We start from the raw sequence: 17,752 nt of genomic DNA on the forward strand, positions 1-17,752 counted from the left end.
ACCCCTCCCCTTCCTTCTCTCAGCTTATCCCTGTGATGAAGAGTGCCCTTATCAGGCAAGGTTTCAGGTAATGCTTCAGTTTTATAGCTTCAGCCTTCCCATGAGTAAACATTCACAGCAACCTTTAGCCTCTCTCCTTTCCTGAGTTTTGCTGTTGCTAGTTTTTCACAAACAAAAGTGCCACCTCGTACACCGGAGGGGCGGGCAGATGTGAAGGCAGGGAAGGGGATAGGGAAGTGCTGGAGAGAAGGATCGGACAGCCTGTCTTCGAATCTGCACTGTGGAGATCTCTTTCATCCTATCCAGGAACAAAACCAATGGAGAGTGTCTGAAAGAAAGAGGGTTGGAAGAGAAAAAGAAAAGAGAGAGCACACACAATGGGTCTAAACTGAGCAATAATGAAGCGACGGATGTTGGGTCTGGCTCTTTGGCCTTTGTTTTTCTCACTCCAGCTGCTGCAGCAAGTTAGTTCAGATGAGTGTAGCAACAACAAGTATATGATCAATGTGATGCTCATGAATTACTCGGACTTCCCATCAACTGCTGATCATTTGAAATTAGCTGTGAATCAAGCCTTGGAAAGGGTGCAAAATGAATTCCAGATGACAGGTAAGGCAATGGGTGTTGGTGATCCCTCTCCTGCTGTGGTTTCTTGTCAGACTTTGTGCCACAGCTTTCTACTCATCTGAGCTTCGGCAAACTGCTCCTCAGACAGTCTCCTTGCCTGTCCGTTCATCTTATGTAGATCTCTGTAAAACCAGAAGTGCTCTACAGATGGGCAGAACCATATTGGCTTTCACGGTGTCTGGGCAGACTGGCATGCTTTTCTGGAGCTGTTCAGTTGGGATCGGGAACATGGGAATTGCTGAACTGGATCAGACAAGACCAGTGATCCATCTAGTGCAGTAACTGGGATGCCCTTGCTTCCTCCCCTGACTGGATTAGCCTCTACTTTCCGAAAATAATTTTCCTCTTGACCCCATCTGTTGATCACATTATGACTTGTAGTGTGAAGAATCTGAAGTCTGTATGTTTTTCCCTCATTTAGAGTCACTACAGATGATGCTTTTATTTATTTTGGTATCTTACCTCTCCTTTCAATATCACCAATCTCCTGTCACTCTCTAGAATATCATGGGAAAAAAACAGTTCCAAAGAAATGATACCTATTCCCTTTCTGCCCTCTAGTTGAAGAGGTTTTTTCCAATTTTATTGGAAAGCGGTCTCTCAGTTACATCCTACAGAGCCTTAAAAATGTCTCTAATAGTGGCCAATGCTAAAAGTATTTCGTACTGAAAGTACTAACACTGAGCAGCAGAAGTCAGCAGTCCACACCAGAGCAAATTCTACAGTCTCATCCTAAGTAGTGGGGATTAGGTGGTAGGTGGACTTTCTAGCAGCTTTTTGGTGGAGACATCCTTTCATAAGACTGCTCAGACCTGTGTGAGAAGCAAAGAGATACAATGTAATAGTGGTCATCGGCAACTCATGATGCTGTTTACTTTTACATTTGCATTACAGGAGAAAATGTTACAGTCAATGCCACCTTCCACTACTTTGCCTCACCACTCTATGTCTCACAAGGCTGTCGTACCAGCACCTGTGAAGGTGTACAGCTCATCAAGGACATTTATGTGAGTAGCAGGCTTCTTTAAGTTGATTTCCTAGGAAGACAAGACTTTTTTCTTTCTGCATGTCTGTGTGCATGTGTGTCTCTGTCTTTCCTTATTAACTTTTGATCCTGTTGTTCAGTTCCAAACAAATTTGATAGGAAAGTGAAGTTTTCAAAGAGAAGATGTTCCTGTAGGTTTTGTGAAAACAAGCAGGCAAATACTGGTGAGAGATTCTATGAATGCTTCCAGGAGGCTATCATTAGACATTTGGTGGCAGTGCCACCTAAAGCAACCTTCCACTTCAGGCTCCTTCTCCTATGCTTAAGTTGTCCTCTTTTTTTATATCTGCACAGCTCTTTGTGTGGCCAAAATAGCCAAAGCAATCTATTAAAAAAACCCAACCAAACAACTGAAAAAAACCCCACTCCAAACCCAAAGACTCAAGCAGAGCAAAAAAGGTCCATTTCCAACTCGATCAGACCCCGGTCTTGTTCACCATCAGTTTACACAAATACAGAAAGGAGACCACTGTGCAAGGATGGGAACACGTGGACAGAGGGATTATTAGGCTGGCATTAATACCAAAGAAATGCGTATGGAACTATGCCCAGAGGGCGAAGATGAAGTGCTTGCTTCTCACTAGAAATCACAGAAGTCACATGGGAAAAACTAGGTGAATACCCTAGTATGGGGAAAAATCATAGAATCATTTGGTTAGAAAAGACCTTTAAGATCATCAAGTCCAACCATACCCATCCACCATGAAACCATGTCTCTAAATACCTCCAGGGATGGTGACTTGACCACTTCCCTGGGCAGCCTGTTCCAGTACCTGATAATAGTTGCAGTGAAAAAATTTTTCCTAATATCTAATCTAAACCTTTCCTAGAGCAACTTGAGGCCATTTCCTCTTGCCTTATCGCTTGTTACTTAGGAAAAGAGACCAACACCCACCTTGCTACAACCTCCTTTCAGGTGGTTGTACAGGGCGATAAGGTGTCCCCTCAGCCTTCTTTTCGCCAGGCTAAACAGCCCCAGTGCCCTCAGCGGCTCCTCAGAAGCTTCAGTTAGAATTGGTGCCTTACAAGAAGCCGTGTTTCAGTGGATTTTCTCATGTCTAGTAACTGTCACATCTGAGTGAAACCTTGTGAATGTGAATTTTCCAATCTACCAGTGTATGAGCACACCATATAGTCTTTGTTAAGAAGTCCCTCAGGACATACAAAGCTACTGGTCAGGCCTCATTTGGTGGTCACGAAAGGATTTTTTTTTTTTCATACAAGCTTCATATGCACATAACTAATTGTTTTTCTAATACACAGTATCTTGTAATTCCAAGCCCTCTGTCTTCTGCAAAGGCAAGCACTGCTGGGGGGTGTAATTTCATCTGTGCAGTTGTAACAACTGAACAATTGCAACATTTTAATTCTAACTTGTGTGTCTCTTAACGAAGGTCATGCTCACAGGCACTGTTCTGCCCTCTGCCTTTTCTTAGCTCTCTGTGATTCCTCCCTCCTTCACTCTAGGTTTGTTCTTTTAACCCTTCTGTAGCTCCTTTGCCTCTCTGTTCTTGCTTTTTCTGGGTAAATTCTGTGACTCCTTCTCAAATCCCAAAGTTTTCTTCCATCCTTCTCTCTCTGCCAGTCCTCTGCACTGTCCTCACTACTGACCCTTTCTGATCCCTTGCAGAATAGTGGCGCGCTTGGCTGTGTCGTCATAGGACCCATTTGCACTTATGCCACCTACCAAATGGTCTCGTAAGTACCTCCTCTTCCCCCTAATACTGTGATGTTAAAGATACCAACTGCTGAATGAAGTTGTTTTGTGCACAGCAAGCCAGCAGAGACACTGGTGTTTGGGATACATCAGTCAAGGCAGTTAGGACTCTTATGCATAGCCACTATGTTTGGAGAAGAAAATCCTCTTCCAAAGCCCATTGATGAAATCCCATTGCTAGCAGGGAAACTTTTCTAATTGCTGGCAGTCAGTTGACTGATTGATTAAGGGCTCAAAAGATTTAACTCTTCAGCAACTGCAGCAGGAAAGAGATGCTAGCTTGAAGCATGCAGAAATCTCAGTACTGCAGCAACAGGGGTCCTTCTGGGTGGGTGTTCAGTCACTGAGAGGGGCCTGAGTTACGTGTGTCAAGAGAAGATCCCAAAACCCCAACCATCTTCAGTAAAGGGCGTTTAGATAGGGAGCAGCCAGTTTCATCCTAACTCTTCAGCCTGAGGAAGCATTCCTGAAGAATGAATCTTCCTACTATGGTATTATACATGAACCTGTATAATTCTATTCGGTATTATATCATACATTAAGATGTTCATTCTCAGATATTAGGAAAAGTGTCAGCTGAATCTGCAGACTTCTAGCATAAATCGGTTAAAACCCCCCCATCAGTCATGATGTACAAATCCATATTGTTACCCATGTGAATCACTTCCCTTTTTAAAGTTTGGTAGTCTTTTGGTTTCAGTGAGAGATACTGGGAAGATTGGGACACTTCTACCTCAAGCTTTATGTGCTCTTAGCTCTGTGATTTTCTTTGAGGGGCATGGCCAGAAGTGAATACAATGTTACAGGTGAAGGCATGTGACTGATTTATAGAATCAAAAGAGTAAGTCTTAAATATGTATAGGACCATGGTGAAATATTATGCAATATACCCCATTTTATTAATTTGCCTCCTAGCTTTATGTTTGCTTTTCTACCTGCTAGACATGGAGCTGCCCAGAATGATGCCAAAGTCTTTTCCTTGGACTCTGACACAGTTAAACCAGTAAAAAGTATGAATAGCGGAAGTTTATGCAAAGCAACAAAGAGCACTAACAAAACGGGCAGCTGGCTTTTGCCCATAGAGCAATAGCTGGGCAAATCAAAACAAGCACCTCACTTTACAGCACTTTAAGTGTGGGAAGGGCGCAGTGGGGACGGTGCTCCGTGGGCAGCGGGGCCTGCGGCAGCCTGGCTGTTGCCTACACCCGGCAGCCGCCCTCTGGGTTTCATCTTTGGCTTGCCAAATGGACATTAAGCAACACCGAGTGTTATCTGCAAGAGATCTATAAGCACAGCAGCTGCTGGGATGTTGTGACAGAACAGTGGAAGTAACAAGCGTGGTTTGGGATTAGCCCGACTGTCTGGCTCCAGCTTCTTCACCATCTCGAATTCAGGAAATCATAGAATGCTTTGGGTTGGAAGGGACCCCTAGAGGTCATCTAGTCCAACCCCCCTGCAGTGAGCAGGGACATCTTTAACCAGATCAGGTTGCTCAGAGCCCCGTCCAACCTGGCCTTGGATGTTTGCAGGGATGGGGCCTCCACTACTTCCCTGGGCAACCCCTTCCAGTGTTTCACCACCCTCATTGTAAAGAATTTCTTCCTTATATCCAGTCTAAATCTACCCTGTCTTAATTTAAAACCATTACCCCTTGTCCTGTCACGGCAGGCCTTGCTAAAAAGATTGTCCCCATCTTTCCTGTAGGCCCCCTTTAAGTACTGAAAGGTCACAATCAGGTCTCCCCGCAGCCTTCTCTTCTCCAGGCTGAATAAGCCCAACTCTCTCAGCCTGTCCTCATAGGGGAGGTGCTCCAGCCCTCGGACCATTTTTGTAGCCCTCCTCTGGACCCGCTCCAACAGTTCCATGTCCTTCTAGTGCTGAGGGCTCCGGAGCTGGACTCAGTACTCTGGGTGAGGTCTCACCAGAGCAGAGTAGAGGGGCAGAATCACACCCCTTGCCCTGCTGGCCACGCTGCTTTTGATGCAGCCCAGGATACTGTTGGCTGCTTGGGCTGCAAGTCCAGGTCTCCTTGGATGACATCCCGTCCTTCTGGCGTGTCAACTGCACCACTCAGCTTGGTGTCATTTGCAAACTTGCTGATGGTGCACTCAATCTCGCTGTCTATGTCACTGATGAAAATTTTAAACAGCACTTGTCCCAGTACAGACCCCTGAGGGACACCACTTGTCACCATCGCCATTTGGACATTGAGCCATTGACCACTAGCCTCTGGATGCGACCATTCAACCAATTCTTTATCCACTGAATGGTTCACCCCTCAAATCCATATCTCTCCAGTTTAGAGGGAAGAATATTGTAGGGGACTGTGCTGAAAGCTTTACAGAAGTCCAGATAGATGACATCTGTTGCTTTTCCCTTGTCCACTGATGCAGTCACTCCATGATAGAAAGCCACTAGGTTGGTCAGGCAGGACTTGCCCTTGGTGAAGCCATGCTGGCTGTCTCAAATCACCTTCCTGGCCTCCATGTGCTTTAGCATAGCTTCTAGGAGGATAATTGGGCATCGATTAATGGGATGAAATTTAACAATTCCAAGTGCTGGATTCTGCACCTAGGATGGAGTAATGCCAGGCGCAAGTATAAATTGGGAGAGGAGTGGCTGGGGAGCAGCCCTGCAGAAAGGGATCTGGGGGTGCTGGCTGACAGCAGGCTCAACAAAGTCAGCAGCGTGCCCTGGCAGCCCAGAGGGCAAACTGTATCCCGGGGTGCATCAAACACAGCATAACCAGCAGGTCAAAAGAGGTGATTATCCCACTGTATTCAGCGCTGGTGTGGCCTCACCTGGAGTACTTTGTGCAGTTCTGGGCCTCACAATTTCAGAAGGATGTGGAGGTCCTTGAATGTGTCCAGAGGACACAGAGCTGGTGACAGGGCTGGAAGGCATGTCCTGTGAGAAGCAGCTGAGGACTTTGGCCTTTTCTAGTTTGGAGAAAAGGAGGCTGAGGGGTGACCTCATTGCTCTCTGCAGCTTCCTGAGGAGGTGAAGTGGAGAGAGGTGCTGAGCTCTTCTCCCTGGTATCCTGTAATAGGACACATGAGAATGGTTCAAAGCTGTACCAGGGGAGGTTTAGGCTGGACATTAGGAACCATTTCTTCACTGAGAGGGTGGTCAAACACTGGAAAAGGCTTGCTAGAGAGGCCCCAAGCCTGTCAGTGTTTAAGAGGTATTTGGACAATGCTTTAACTTTTTGTCAGCCCTAAATTGGTCAGGCCGTTGGACTAGATGATCATTCTAGGTCCCTTCCAACTGAAATATTCTATTCTATTCTATTCTATTCTATTCTATTCTATTCTATTCTATTCTATTCTATTCTATCCTATCCTGTTCTGTCAGTTAGAAAAATGTCCATTTCATTAGTGAAATACTCTCCCTGGCATTACTTATTAAATCATCTGTGTCTGTTTCTGTTGCAACAAGGATAAACCCTGTAATTTGGTAAGTGGGCTTTACCTGGAAAATAAAGTTTTGTCACAGTAATGCCAACAACTCTAATGGCCATGTTTTTTGCAGGCTAAATTCCCTGTCATAAAAAAGCACTTACCATACAAGAACTAAAATATTTTAAGTCCAGTCTGGTAAGATTGCAGCATCTAGGAAAATACTTTTATCCTTAAAAACTTATTGTCTCTGTGGATAAAAAATATCTCTGCTTTACAAATTCCCTGCCAGCAGAGGGTTGCCCTAGTTTTTCTCCCTGACTGCTGCTATTGTACAGCTCCTAAAATATGCCATAGTGAAACTAAAAGACTTTTCCTTTGAGGTGTAGGAGTAAAGCTTTTTCAATAGCAAAAAGCTGTCACCCTCCAGTACTGCCCCAATAAAGAGATCAAATCCATCCCATGTAAATGGCAGCCGGGGAGCAGAACTGGATGGGTCCTTGAGCCTTGGGACTGAAATGGGGTACGGTATCCAAAAGGGCATGGGGAACTAGGGGCAGTGAGAGAAGCTGCCTGGACCAGTTCAACAGAGCTTTTCAGTGTCAATACTGACTTTAAATCTGCTGGTGTTCTTGAGAAGCCTTCTGTTTCAGGTTCAAGTTGCTATGAAACTAATGCAGGGCACAAGAGGAGAGGGAGCTGAGGATGGAAATCACGTGGTAGCTTCCTTGGTGTGACAGTGATCCATTCAGACTTGTCCTCTTGTCTCTCCCTTCAGAGTTGAAACAATACTGAGCCCGCCTCTGATCTCTGTAGGGAGTTTTGGACTGTCCTGTGACTACAAAGTAAACCTAACCCGCCTTCTGACCCCAGCCAGGAAAGTGAATGAATTCTTCTATTATTTTTGGAAAGAATCTCAGCTGCCATTCAAAACCACAGCCTGGGAATCCACCTACATTTACAAGAGGAACGAAAACTCAGAGGCATGTTTCTGGTAAGATATGGATCCCTCTCTGATCTAGCTGTTGATAAACTCCATCTCCATTATCAGACATGGAGGACAAGCTGTCCTTTGAGTCCTATGTTTTGGGAGGTGCTTTATGGCTACCAAGGAATGAGAGAAGGAAAAGAAGAATTATACCCTTTAGCTGTACTGCGTATCTGAATGTTTCACTCAGTCTACCTTTAAGTATTCTGAAATCTTGGCTTTTCTTGTGGACAGCATAGCCCACATGTTGTCCCTGCTGGAAATACCTGTTTACTGCATCCTTGATGTAAATAGTGTGACATGAGAAGCTCCTCCACCGCGCTCTCCATAGATGCCTTTTTAGGTCAGGGGTCTTCTCAAGCTCTTGTAACGTTTCTCCACATTAATAGCTTCAATCTCTGGGCACTATTGTTACTCCAAAACATTTCCAAAGTTCAAACTGTATCTTTCTTTGAACAAAATGACCCCCAATGATTGCAGAGTTTAAGCTATTCTCTCACCAGTTTGGAGCAAAGGAGACAGTTTTCACTTTGTGACCTGAAACATCAGCCTGTGCTTGATTCTCAAGACTGCTGGGTTTTCTCCTAACCTAAAAACAAAGGCTGTTTTTTAGTCAAATAGACTCTTTAATATACTGATCTTTATCATTACTCTTCTATTAAATTTTCAGCTCATGTGAGTGTTTCTATGCTCCTTTGAATTTTTTTTTTCAATTTTGGGACATAAAATGCTGATTAATTAAAAAAAAAAATCTCATTTCTCCTACTACTTGTATAAATGTAGCTCAAAGGCAGCCAAGGATTCATGGAAATAACTATTATTTATCTTTCTAATTCATAACCTGAGGATCTTGAGGAATTTTAAGCAACATTTATGACTCTGATGGCTTCAGAATGATATAAGCATGTACTTACAGAATACTTTGTATACAGAATTTATTTTTTTTTCTGAATTAAGGGGCCTAAAAACTGATCTCCAAGTCACTGTTTTGTAGATATTTAGGGACTTTTATTGTTTCCTCCTTCTTTTTTAGTAGATAGCAACTTGATCACATGATGTAATTGCTATGATTACATCTCTTTGATGCTTTGAAACATCAGCACACTTTGGCTATCTCTTACTACAATCCCTGTTTCTCCATGTTTGCAGCTATAATTGCCAATGCACTACACACACATTAGCTAAATCCCTTTAAACCTGTAGGTTTCATACCTTTCAGGGAAGTCAAGGCATGTTAGTTATTTCCCAAGTGTTTCTCACCTTGTCTTTATTAATACTTCAATTCACAACCTTCTTTATGACTTCAGAATTGTTCAAGCTCCTTTTCTCTATTGTTGAATTAATTAAAAAATTAATTTTGTATCTCTGCCCATTTTTCATCCTAGTATAGTTGTAAAAATGCATCTCATTCTGTTTAATAGAAACTGTCAGCTTGAAGGTTTTTGAACTGTTTATAGATCAAAAGTTAAGTGGTTTGAAAACAAAGAGATTTCTTTTGGTTTTCCCTCTGCATTAACTTTATTTCAGACAGAATGTCTCTTCTCAGACACAACATGTTGAGGCAAGAATAGGATTTAGGAGTTGGCTGGTTTTGCTTAATCTTTTTTGCTAGCTTTTACTCACTTGGTTGTTTTTTTTTTCACTGTTCTCATTTTTCCCCTTCAAGTTTTAACTGGCTCAGTATAGGGGTTTTTTGCTGCTACTTTCCTTCCTTTGCTTCTCTCACAGTCAGGGTACATGCGTGGTTTTTATCTCAGTTCTTTCTGCAGTTCCCATTTACTCCTTTGAACCTCCACGTGTGTCTTCTAAGATTAGCACTGATGTCTGAAAACAGCAAAGCTTCCTGGCTCTGCCTCCCAGTTAGTCTCACGTACTGTAAATTCCCCATATCCCTGATTTCTTTTCTTAATTGTTAATGTCTTATTACATCCTTGTATTCTCCAAACTCATCCTTTGTACAACCAGGCTCAAATACCTCTGGGTGACTTTCCAAACACTTCCAAGTCTTTCATGCCCTGTATTGATTTTCTCTCTTCTGTTGCTGCAGAAAAAAAATGTTCCATACTGCCTTACAAACACTCCTGTGTGCTGTAAACAGTTTTGGTTCATTTAGGAGAATGTGAGGAGTTGGCAATTTTCTGACAATATCTGTGCTCCCTTGTGTCAGGTACATGAATGCGCTAGAAGCTGGAATCACACACTTCTCTGAAACACTGAGGTTCAAGGAGATTTTAAGGACTCCAGAGCAGCTTAAAAAAACTGTGAAAGATCCAGACAGAAAAAGCAATGGTAAGGGTGGGCTGAGGGTGCACTCTCCCTGCAGGTAAGTTGCTTTTCTCAGGAAATCAGACCTACCCCTTAGTTACATGTGAGGGATAGTTACCCCTTAGTTACATTTTAGGGATAGTCTTTCCACAGAAATGGTGAAGCAATGCAGATACACCGTTTCGCATGGATGCAAACATAAAATGGCACAAAGTTCCTAGATTCCTCCCTCCATCCCCATAAAATATGGGGGAACATCCTGGTTCCAGAGAGCTTTTGGGGTGAATTATCCCATCTAGGCCCAAGCTCTGTTTTGTGAAAGATTCAGAAATCCAGGAATCACAACTCCTCCTAAGAAGGGTCTTAGATAATACAAGAATGCTTAGCTCTCTACCATTCCTGTGTTTGCAGCCCTGGTACATATATGGGCATCATTTGTGCCATCAAAGGGGCACTTCTGGAGTGATCCATCTAAACTGGAAAAATGGATGAGTAAATACCTCATCTTCTCCTAAGACTAAGCACCTGGCATCAGCAGGCCAAGTAAGTGCAAGAGTAATAAGTAAGCCAATGGAAGTATTATTGAAAGCCATTTAATTTAGAAATGTTCATATTCAGTAGCCGGTATTGCATCAGACCTGCTGATGCTTATTTGAGTGAGGTAATGGTAGTGCTCTTGTTGATTCAGACAGAAAATGGTGCAGGCGTTGAGGCGCCTTTTACCACCTTCCCTCAGATATCCCAGTCTTGCTGTAGAGAGGCAGTAGCTCTGTGCTTGGGTCCCAGCAGGGCACAGGTAAGGTGCCTTAGCCCAGCATTGCTCTACTGCCTGCTACTCAAGCACAGGGGAGCAGGCAAATGTCATCTTCTTGTCTGTATGTTTCATCAGTCTGTCTCCATTTTTGCCCAATCTGTAGTGATCATCATGTGTGGCTCTCCAGCGGACATCAGCGCAGACCTAGGGACGGGGGACATGGATAAGGACATTGTTATCATCCTGATAGATCTCTTCAAGTAAAGTATCACCTTTGCTTTTCCTCCTTTCTTTGCAGTTTGCTGAGGGATAGAGATAATGGAAGTAGTCTGAGTGGGAATGTTTTGTTGAAGAAATGCTCTCACAAAATGTTTTCCATTGCCATCTTTCCTCATGTCTTGCCATTTATCTAAGCCGCTTAGTGTTTAATTTGTAGCACATCCTCTGCGTAATCCCCTTCAGTTCACATAACATTTTTCTAAGGCGGTGACAGAGCAGGTAGGGTTAACGTCATCCTGTGGACTCCTCAGTGCAGGAAGCCATGAGAGAACCACAGAGTCCAAAGTTAGAATGGTCATGAGCTGTTCATAGGAGATATTGTACATTTTTCATACACTCTGCCCAGCCAGATAGTTATGTAAATGTGGCTTACAAGTATATTTTTCTAGGCTCTGTTTATTCCATTTTTAAATTATTTAAAAGAGTGGTACCATTGTCTCTTCCACTTTATAACCATCTCTTCAACATCTTTGTAACTACCTAAATCTAACTAACTTTTCAGAGACGTGTCTTAGTTTACAACCTAAGTTTTCTCTTGTTGATTTCATCTTTATATTACTAATTACAAAATCTTGATAGATGAGGACTGACATAAACTGGCCTTATCAATGGTAGCCTCAAGAACTTTGTCTGTATACAAGGACCCAGAGCTGATCTCTGGCCCTAAGCCTAAGTGATGCAGCACAGCTCACATCTGTATGGCTAAGTGTAGATGCCCAAACTGCTTTTTGGGTATTACTCCAGTCACTGTAGCCAGTCACAGTCTGGGAGAAAGATAGTTATCCTAGACCAAAATCATGCCCAGAACTGTGCTGGCAGCTTAATGGTATGGATGATCACAGGACAAAAGTATACACCCATGTCTTGATCTTTCTTATTTCACTGTTGATATATAAAAAGAATCCATGAACTTCCAGGGCCTGTGGGAATTCCCAGCCCTCTCATCTAAAGCTGACCTTGACAGGGCAAGGCTGAGGCACTTTGGTTTAATGACTTCAGTCATTTAACCTTTGGGTCTAAACTGGAGCCTGTGGTTCAAGTTCTAACAGGATCTTCTCTGTCCTGTACACTTTCAAGTTCACCATATATATTTTTCAGAAGTGCCTCTAAGAGCTTTAGACTTTCCACCACTTTATCCAGGCACTAGGAATCCCCAGCTGCTTTTTCCGAGGCAACTGGCCACAATTCCTTTTTTTTTCGCAAATGCACAGTGGGGACTTTAAAGGTCCGTTCCAACCCAAAACATTCTATGATTCTACGACTATGTACATGAATGCTTTTGCTTACTCGTGTTGCCTGTATGATTGTTGCCACACAATTGGTGAGGGCAGTTAGGGGCTTCTCTGCTGTGATATGCATCCTTCTGATATACCCAGCTGCCTCAGCCCATTTTATATCCTGCCCTCCTTAAATTTGCTACATACCTCTGATTTTGCTGAATATCTCAAATCATGCTCTTCTTCTTAAAACAAACAAAATACAGACACACATGTTAGATTCAAACACAAACTGTAGGAGAAGAGAGTAGGCAAGGTCCCATGCTTCGCCAGGAGTCAAGTCCCTCAAAGTGGTGGATTTAAATTTTCTTCAGCTCTGAGCCCTCTGGCAGCCAGGATGCAAACACAGTGTTTAAGCCTCCCTCGGGGAAGGTGGGATGCTGTAGGATTATCCAGTCTGGTGGAGTCTAATGAGGTTTCCTTTTCACCTGGCTAGTTCAGTCCAAGCCTGAATGAAAAGCACTTTGAAATTCTTCAGGGCGAAAAGTGCAATGTAAAAGTCATAAGGTTCAGGGGAAGGCAGGGACAGGGCTCTGGTGTCAGGATCCCATCTGGTGGCTGTGGAGCGGACCCTGTGGACTCCGCAAATTCTTCATACAGTACTGACTGAAAAAATAAAAGGATGATCAAACACAAATAATGAGAGAAGGCTCATACAATTTTTTTAATCAATTTAGCTATAGCAGTGACAGATGCTGCCACTTGACACTAATACCTAGTGCTAAATTCCTCTGTAACTTGTGAATCCAGTGGTTGCCAGTCTGTGAAGCACTTCCAGATGGCCTGTCAGGGTGATGAAACCAAAGATACCTGAAAGCTACAACCTTTTCTGCTTGTTTTAGCATAGTTTTCAAGTTCACATAGTTTCCTCTGATTTTCCTAGCTCACTGTTTTAAACAAATAAATCAGTAAGCTGCTCTCTGCACCTCTCTGGTTGGTTTGTGCCCTCCTGTTAAATGCTTTTAGTGCAAACCCTGCTGTGATCAATTCTAGCAGGAAATATCAGAATTAGAGGAACATGCAAAAGAATGCAGAAGAGGTCAGAAACATGCACAATAACATGAACAAACTACAGATTGCAGTACTGTGGATTCCAAGAAGAGACTCCGTTTTAGTAGATATAAACTCCTATTTGAAAGAAGAGGAAATAAACAGGACAGAAACCAGTTAAACAATAATTCACTGCAACCTTTGAGTTTCAGATTGCCAGTTCTCTTTGATATTACCTTTTAACGTAGTTGAGCACAGAAGCTGGCATCAGGGAATGAACAACATAAAGAGTTTTGTCCACGATGAAATTTTATTTTTAGAACTACTGTTTTAACCGGTTAAAGAACTGTGCCGCTGGGGAGACAAGAGTGATTCTGTCATGGTTACCACTGCCCCTGTGGCTGATTGCTCGTGGGGTTCTTGTGCTTTGCTTTGCAGCAGCACGTACTTCAGGAACAACAACTCAGCCCATTACATGCAGAATGTACTCGTCCTGACCCTGCCACTAGCTAACTACAGCTCGAATGCTACAAAGACCGAGGACACCTTACTGGTAACCACGCTATTTTATATCTGATTATCGCATTCAGTTCATTCATGTTCATCCACCAGGAAATGAAAACTAAAAATGCAGCTGTAATCATCCCCCATCATACTTCTATGTTGATACTTACTTACATTATTGCAGGATGACATTTTACCCTGCTGTAATGATGCAAAAATATATCATAGGGCAAACATGCAGGCTCTCATATTCCTGCTTTGTGAGGTTCAACTCAAGCTTTTAATTTGGTCTGCAAGTGTCATGTTCATGGGGCGTGAGGGAGACTTATAGGTACATGGCCTTCTGACTCCAATTCTGAGTGACTGACAATCTTACACGTAGCTGCAAGGCACTACTGAGGGAAAATCTATAGGTGTAATTGAGATGTGAGCAGTGAAAGTTCAGAAATAGTAATTGTTGACTTATTTTTGTGATATGTATAAGCAGTGGCAACCATTGCTGTTTCTGTCCAGGGGCTTTCCAGTTAAACTTCAAAACCAGGAGCTTTTTTTTTTTTTTTTGTAGAATAAGTATTTTTTTAATTTCCTGAAAAGCAGAAACTATGCAAACCCCGTATCTGCTCAGTGAAACTGATAGTCCTGCTGTTTGCCCAGGAACCAGACTCTAGATGTAGAGTTTCTCCCAGGATTTGTGGCTTTGAGCTCTGGCTCTCCAGCAGGCAGCCTGAAGCTTCTGACTGGATTTACAGGGCTTCCAGATCCCTCAGCCTGGGCTCAACGCTTTTTGGGTGCCAGCTCTACGGCAGGCTGCTTGAAATTCTGGCACAGCTCCTTGCCCCCAAGCTGTGGCCATATGGAAGGCCAGACTTGCTGGCACCATATCAGATTATCTGCACAGAAAGTCTAATCCAAAACCAGGGGCTTTGGGTCCCACTGAGCAGTCCTGCCCAGAACCTACAATGTAGGATGTCTTAAATCCTTTGCACCAGGATCAGCATGCCAGAGCTTTACATTGGTCCCTCAGAAGTTTTCACCACCTCCCTGTCTTCATACACAAAACATATATTTTGTTTACCTTTATTTTTCCAAGCGAGAACGCTGATGTGGCATTGCCCATCTACTCAGTGTTCAGCAGATTCTGGTCTTTCATGCTGGAGCTTTTGCCAAGTGGAGACCACCAAAGATACTGTAGCTTTAAGGCAGAAACATGAACTCTCCAATTGCTGTTTTTCTCCTGTTCTAGGTGGAAGATGACTTTGTTGTTGGCTATTTTAATGCAGTCTTGCTGTTTGGACATATTCTGAAGAAATTTATCTTCTCGCAGAGCCCAGTGTCACCTGTCAGTTTCATCAATGAATTCCGAAATACCACTTTTGAAGGTATAAACAGTACAGTCCTGTGCAGGGTTCACTAAATTGGTAATCGGTAAGCGGAAAGAAATTTGGTTTTAAGCACTCTTAGGATAAGTCACCTCTACACTAACCAAGTCCAAGCCCTTCAATGAGTTTTATTCCCACTCTTTTCTCTTTTTCTATCACTTTTCCAAGGATGTTATCTACAGTATTAGCAGAAGCACTACACAGCAGTCATGCAGAATCACCTCAGTGCATGCAACACAGAAGAGGTAGAAAGTCAAAATGATGATCATTTGAAACATTGCAATTAGCAACAAACTTTGAGGACCAAACTCCTTTCTGGGCTCTTGTGTCTTTCCTGCTGCTTTGAAGTACAAAGCACATTTAAAGAATATTGCTGCCTAAGGAGGGATGGGGGAACGAGGAGAGACAGAGTTCCCAGCCAGCAGAGATGGTGATGACCTGAAACTGGTGTCATTATTTTGACAAAGAGCTGAACTCTCTATAGGGAGACTATTTGGAGAATGAGAAAGGAGCTGGAAGAGTGAAGCATATAGGTGGGTTTCAGAGTCTGTACCTCCTCCAGAGGCAACCTGGCATTCAGGTAACAACCTGCCAGTAGCATTTCTAAGCTTTCCCCCAAAGGTCTAGTCTTGACTTGAGGCCAGTACATATGAAATACAATTGATGTTCAAAAGTACTCTGAAGTCTACTTAGCTAAGCTTTAATGAAGTAGTTTCAACCTTCGCCCAGTTTACAAAGCCATCGTAGGCATGGGCGCCTGCTGTGTGAGTGTAAGCCAGCTGGCAATGGGTTGGGTCTCCTTAGTTAACTTTCTTGTTCGTCTCACATGTTGTCTAGCACTAGTGGGCTTTTGGAGGCCACGGGCTTAAAATCACAGAATTCAACTGTTAAGAAAAGACAGAGGCAAGACTTACACAAAGAAGTGACAACATTATCTCTCTGGGAGCAAAGTCACAGCTGACACTTCACATCAGAGTTCCGTACCAAAATGACGACCCAAAGCTTTGTGTTTATGTCCTGCTGCTTTCAGCAAATATGTGTATAGAAGTTTCCCAGATTTTCCTAATATGGCCTAACAGGTTCGAGGCTTATCTTTGCTTTAACCATGGTATCCCAAACCTAGCAAAATATAGCTTACTCATTCCTCCTGGAGACAGCATCCTTTCTTGAATATCAGTAAACTCATCTCTTCAGTTTCACTCTAAATTTGAAAGGTAAGTGGCACAAAGTTTTTTTACTGCACTGTAATGCTCCACATTAGTTATAGGTTTAGTTGAAAAAAAAATCCTAAAAGTGAAAGGTGTTGAACCACCTCCATTCTTTCTTGTGCTGGAGGCTGGTAGAGTAGGGAGCTCATACAATAATTTTGATATTAAGAAGGTGGACCATGAAAAACTTAGCATCAGTTTTTGAGGTGAAAAGGAAGAAGGTAATTCCTGAACTAAAATAATGATGATGCTGAACTTCAGGAAAAATGAAATGTCATCAGCAACAGCAGCAAAAGAGCAATCTGAAGCTGATCAGAAAGACTCTCCTGAAAAAAGAAGGGAAAAAATGAAGGTGAGACTTTTCAGGAGTGGTGGGTGTTGGCTAAGCTTGTGCTCTTGTTGAAATGACTGAATTCATGAGAGCAAAGTCAAGCCACACTCAGGGACTTAGGAAGTTCCACCTTAAAATTCTTGGAATGTGCTATATAAGCAATTTCTCAATCTGCACATTTGCTGACATACAGAGGCAGGAGGTTAACAGGGAAAAAGAATCTGGTTAAAATAATATTATTAGAGCCAAGCAGGTAGCTCTCAAAAGAGTAAGGGGAATGAAAGCATCCCTATATTTCCTTTCTTGCTGATAGATTCAAACTGCAGGTGGAAACAGGCAATTTCCCGTCTCACTTCTAAAATGGCCCCTTGAAGGGAGGTTATGCTGACATTCTTGGTGTGCTGAAGAAACCTGAGAAATATATTTTTCTATAGCTAGAGGGAGATTTTACTCTTCGGTCCAGCCAGTTCAACATCTTTTATTGGATTTTGTAGAGAAAATGTAGCATGCTATTAAAGGAGAAGTAGTGCCACGCTAAGCCAATATGTATTCTAGTATGTACACAAAGAAGAAAAATATCCTGAGCATCAGAAATCCTTTTATTTATCTCATCTTTCCTGCCACATATTTGTGTTTCTGAGAATGCAAGCCCTCTGACTAACCCCTTGTGACTGCAGGTGTGCTGGGTCCTGTGACTCTAGATGAATTTGGAGACATCGATACCAATTTGACCCTGCTGTACACGTCACAGACTGCAAATGATGTACGTATGTCCAGGGATCAACTGTTTGACCTTACGTATGAAAGAAGAAACAAAATGCCCTGTACTATTACATAAGAATGTATATATACAGCAGAAGTGGTGGTGTGCCAAGGCATGCTGTGCATGCCAGGAGGGGGTCATGAGAGGCATGCTGGAGACTGACAGAATTGATGTCATCTGGTGATTCAGTAAGTGAAGTGCAGCTGGTATTTTGTGGGACTGACACG

The 17,752-nt window shown here is 42.9% G+C and overlaps 1 protein-coding gene across 1 annotated transcript in view; it reads left to right on the forward strand.

The window, feature by feature from the left end:
* The first annotated feature begins 398 nt into the window (after positions 1 to 398).
* The window catches only part of GUCY2C (guanylate cyclase 2C), a 47,209-nt gene continuing 29,855 nt past the window's right edge, over positions 399 to 17,752 (forward strand). The window contains exons 1-9 of the mRNA XM_009647792.2: positions 399 to 609; positions 1,522 to 1,634; positions 3,303 to 3,370; positions 7,566 to 7,781; positions 9,943 to 10,064; positions 10,958 to 11,054; positions 13,779 to 13,893; positions 15,088 to 15,223; positions 17,440 to 17,525. Coding sequence (XP_009646087.1) covers positions 399 to 609; positions 1,522 to 1,634; positions 3,303 to 3,370; positions 7,566 to 7,781; positions 9,943 to 10,064; positions 10,958 to 11,054; positions 13,779 to 13,893; positions 15,088 to 15,223; positions 17,440 to 17,525 — 1,164 coding nt within the window. The remainder of the gene's footprint in view (positions 610 to 1,521; positions 1,635 to 3,302; positions 3,371 to 7,565; positions 7,782 to 9,942; positions 10,065 to 10,957; positions 11,055 to 13,778; positions 13,894 to 15,087; positions 15,224 to 17,439; positions 17,526 to 17,752) is intronic.

This window comes from Egretta garzetta, unplaced genomic scaffold (genome assembly GCF_000687185.1).
Source record: "Egretta garzetta isolate BGI_Z169 unplaced genomic scaffold, ASM68718v1 scaffold51, whole genome shotgun sequence".
NCBI classification, from domain to species: Eukaryota; Metazoa; Chordata; class Aves; order Pelecaniformes; family Ardeidae; genus Egretta; species Egretta garzetta.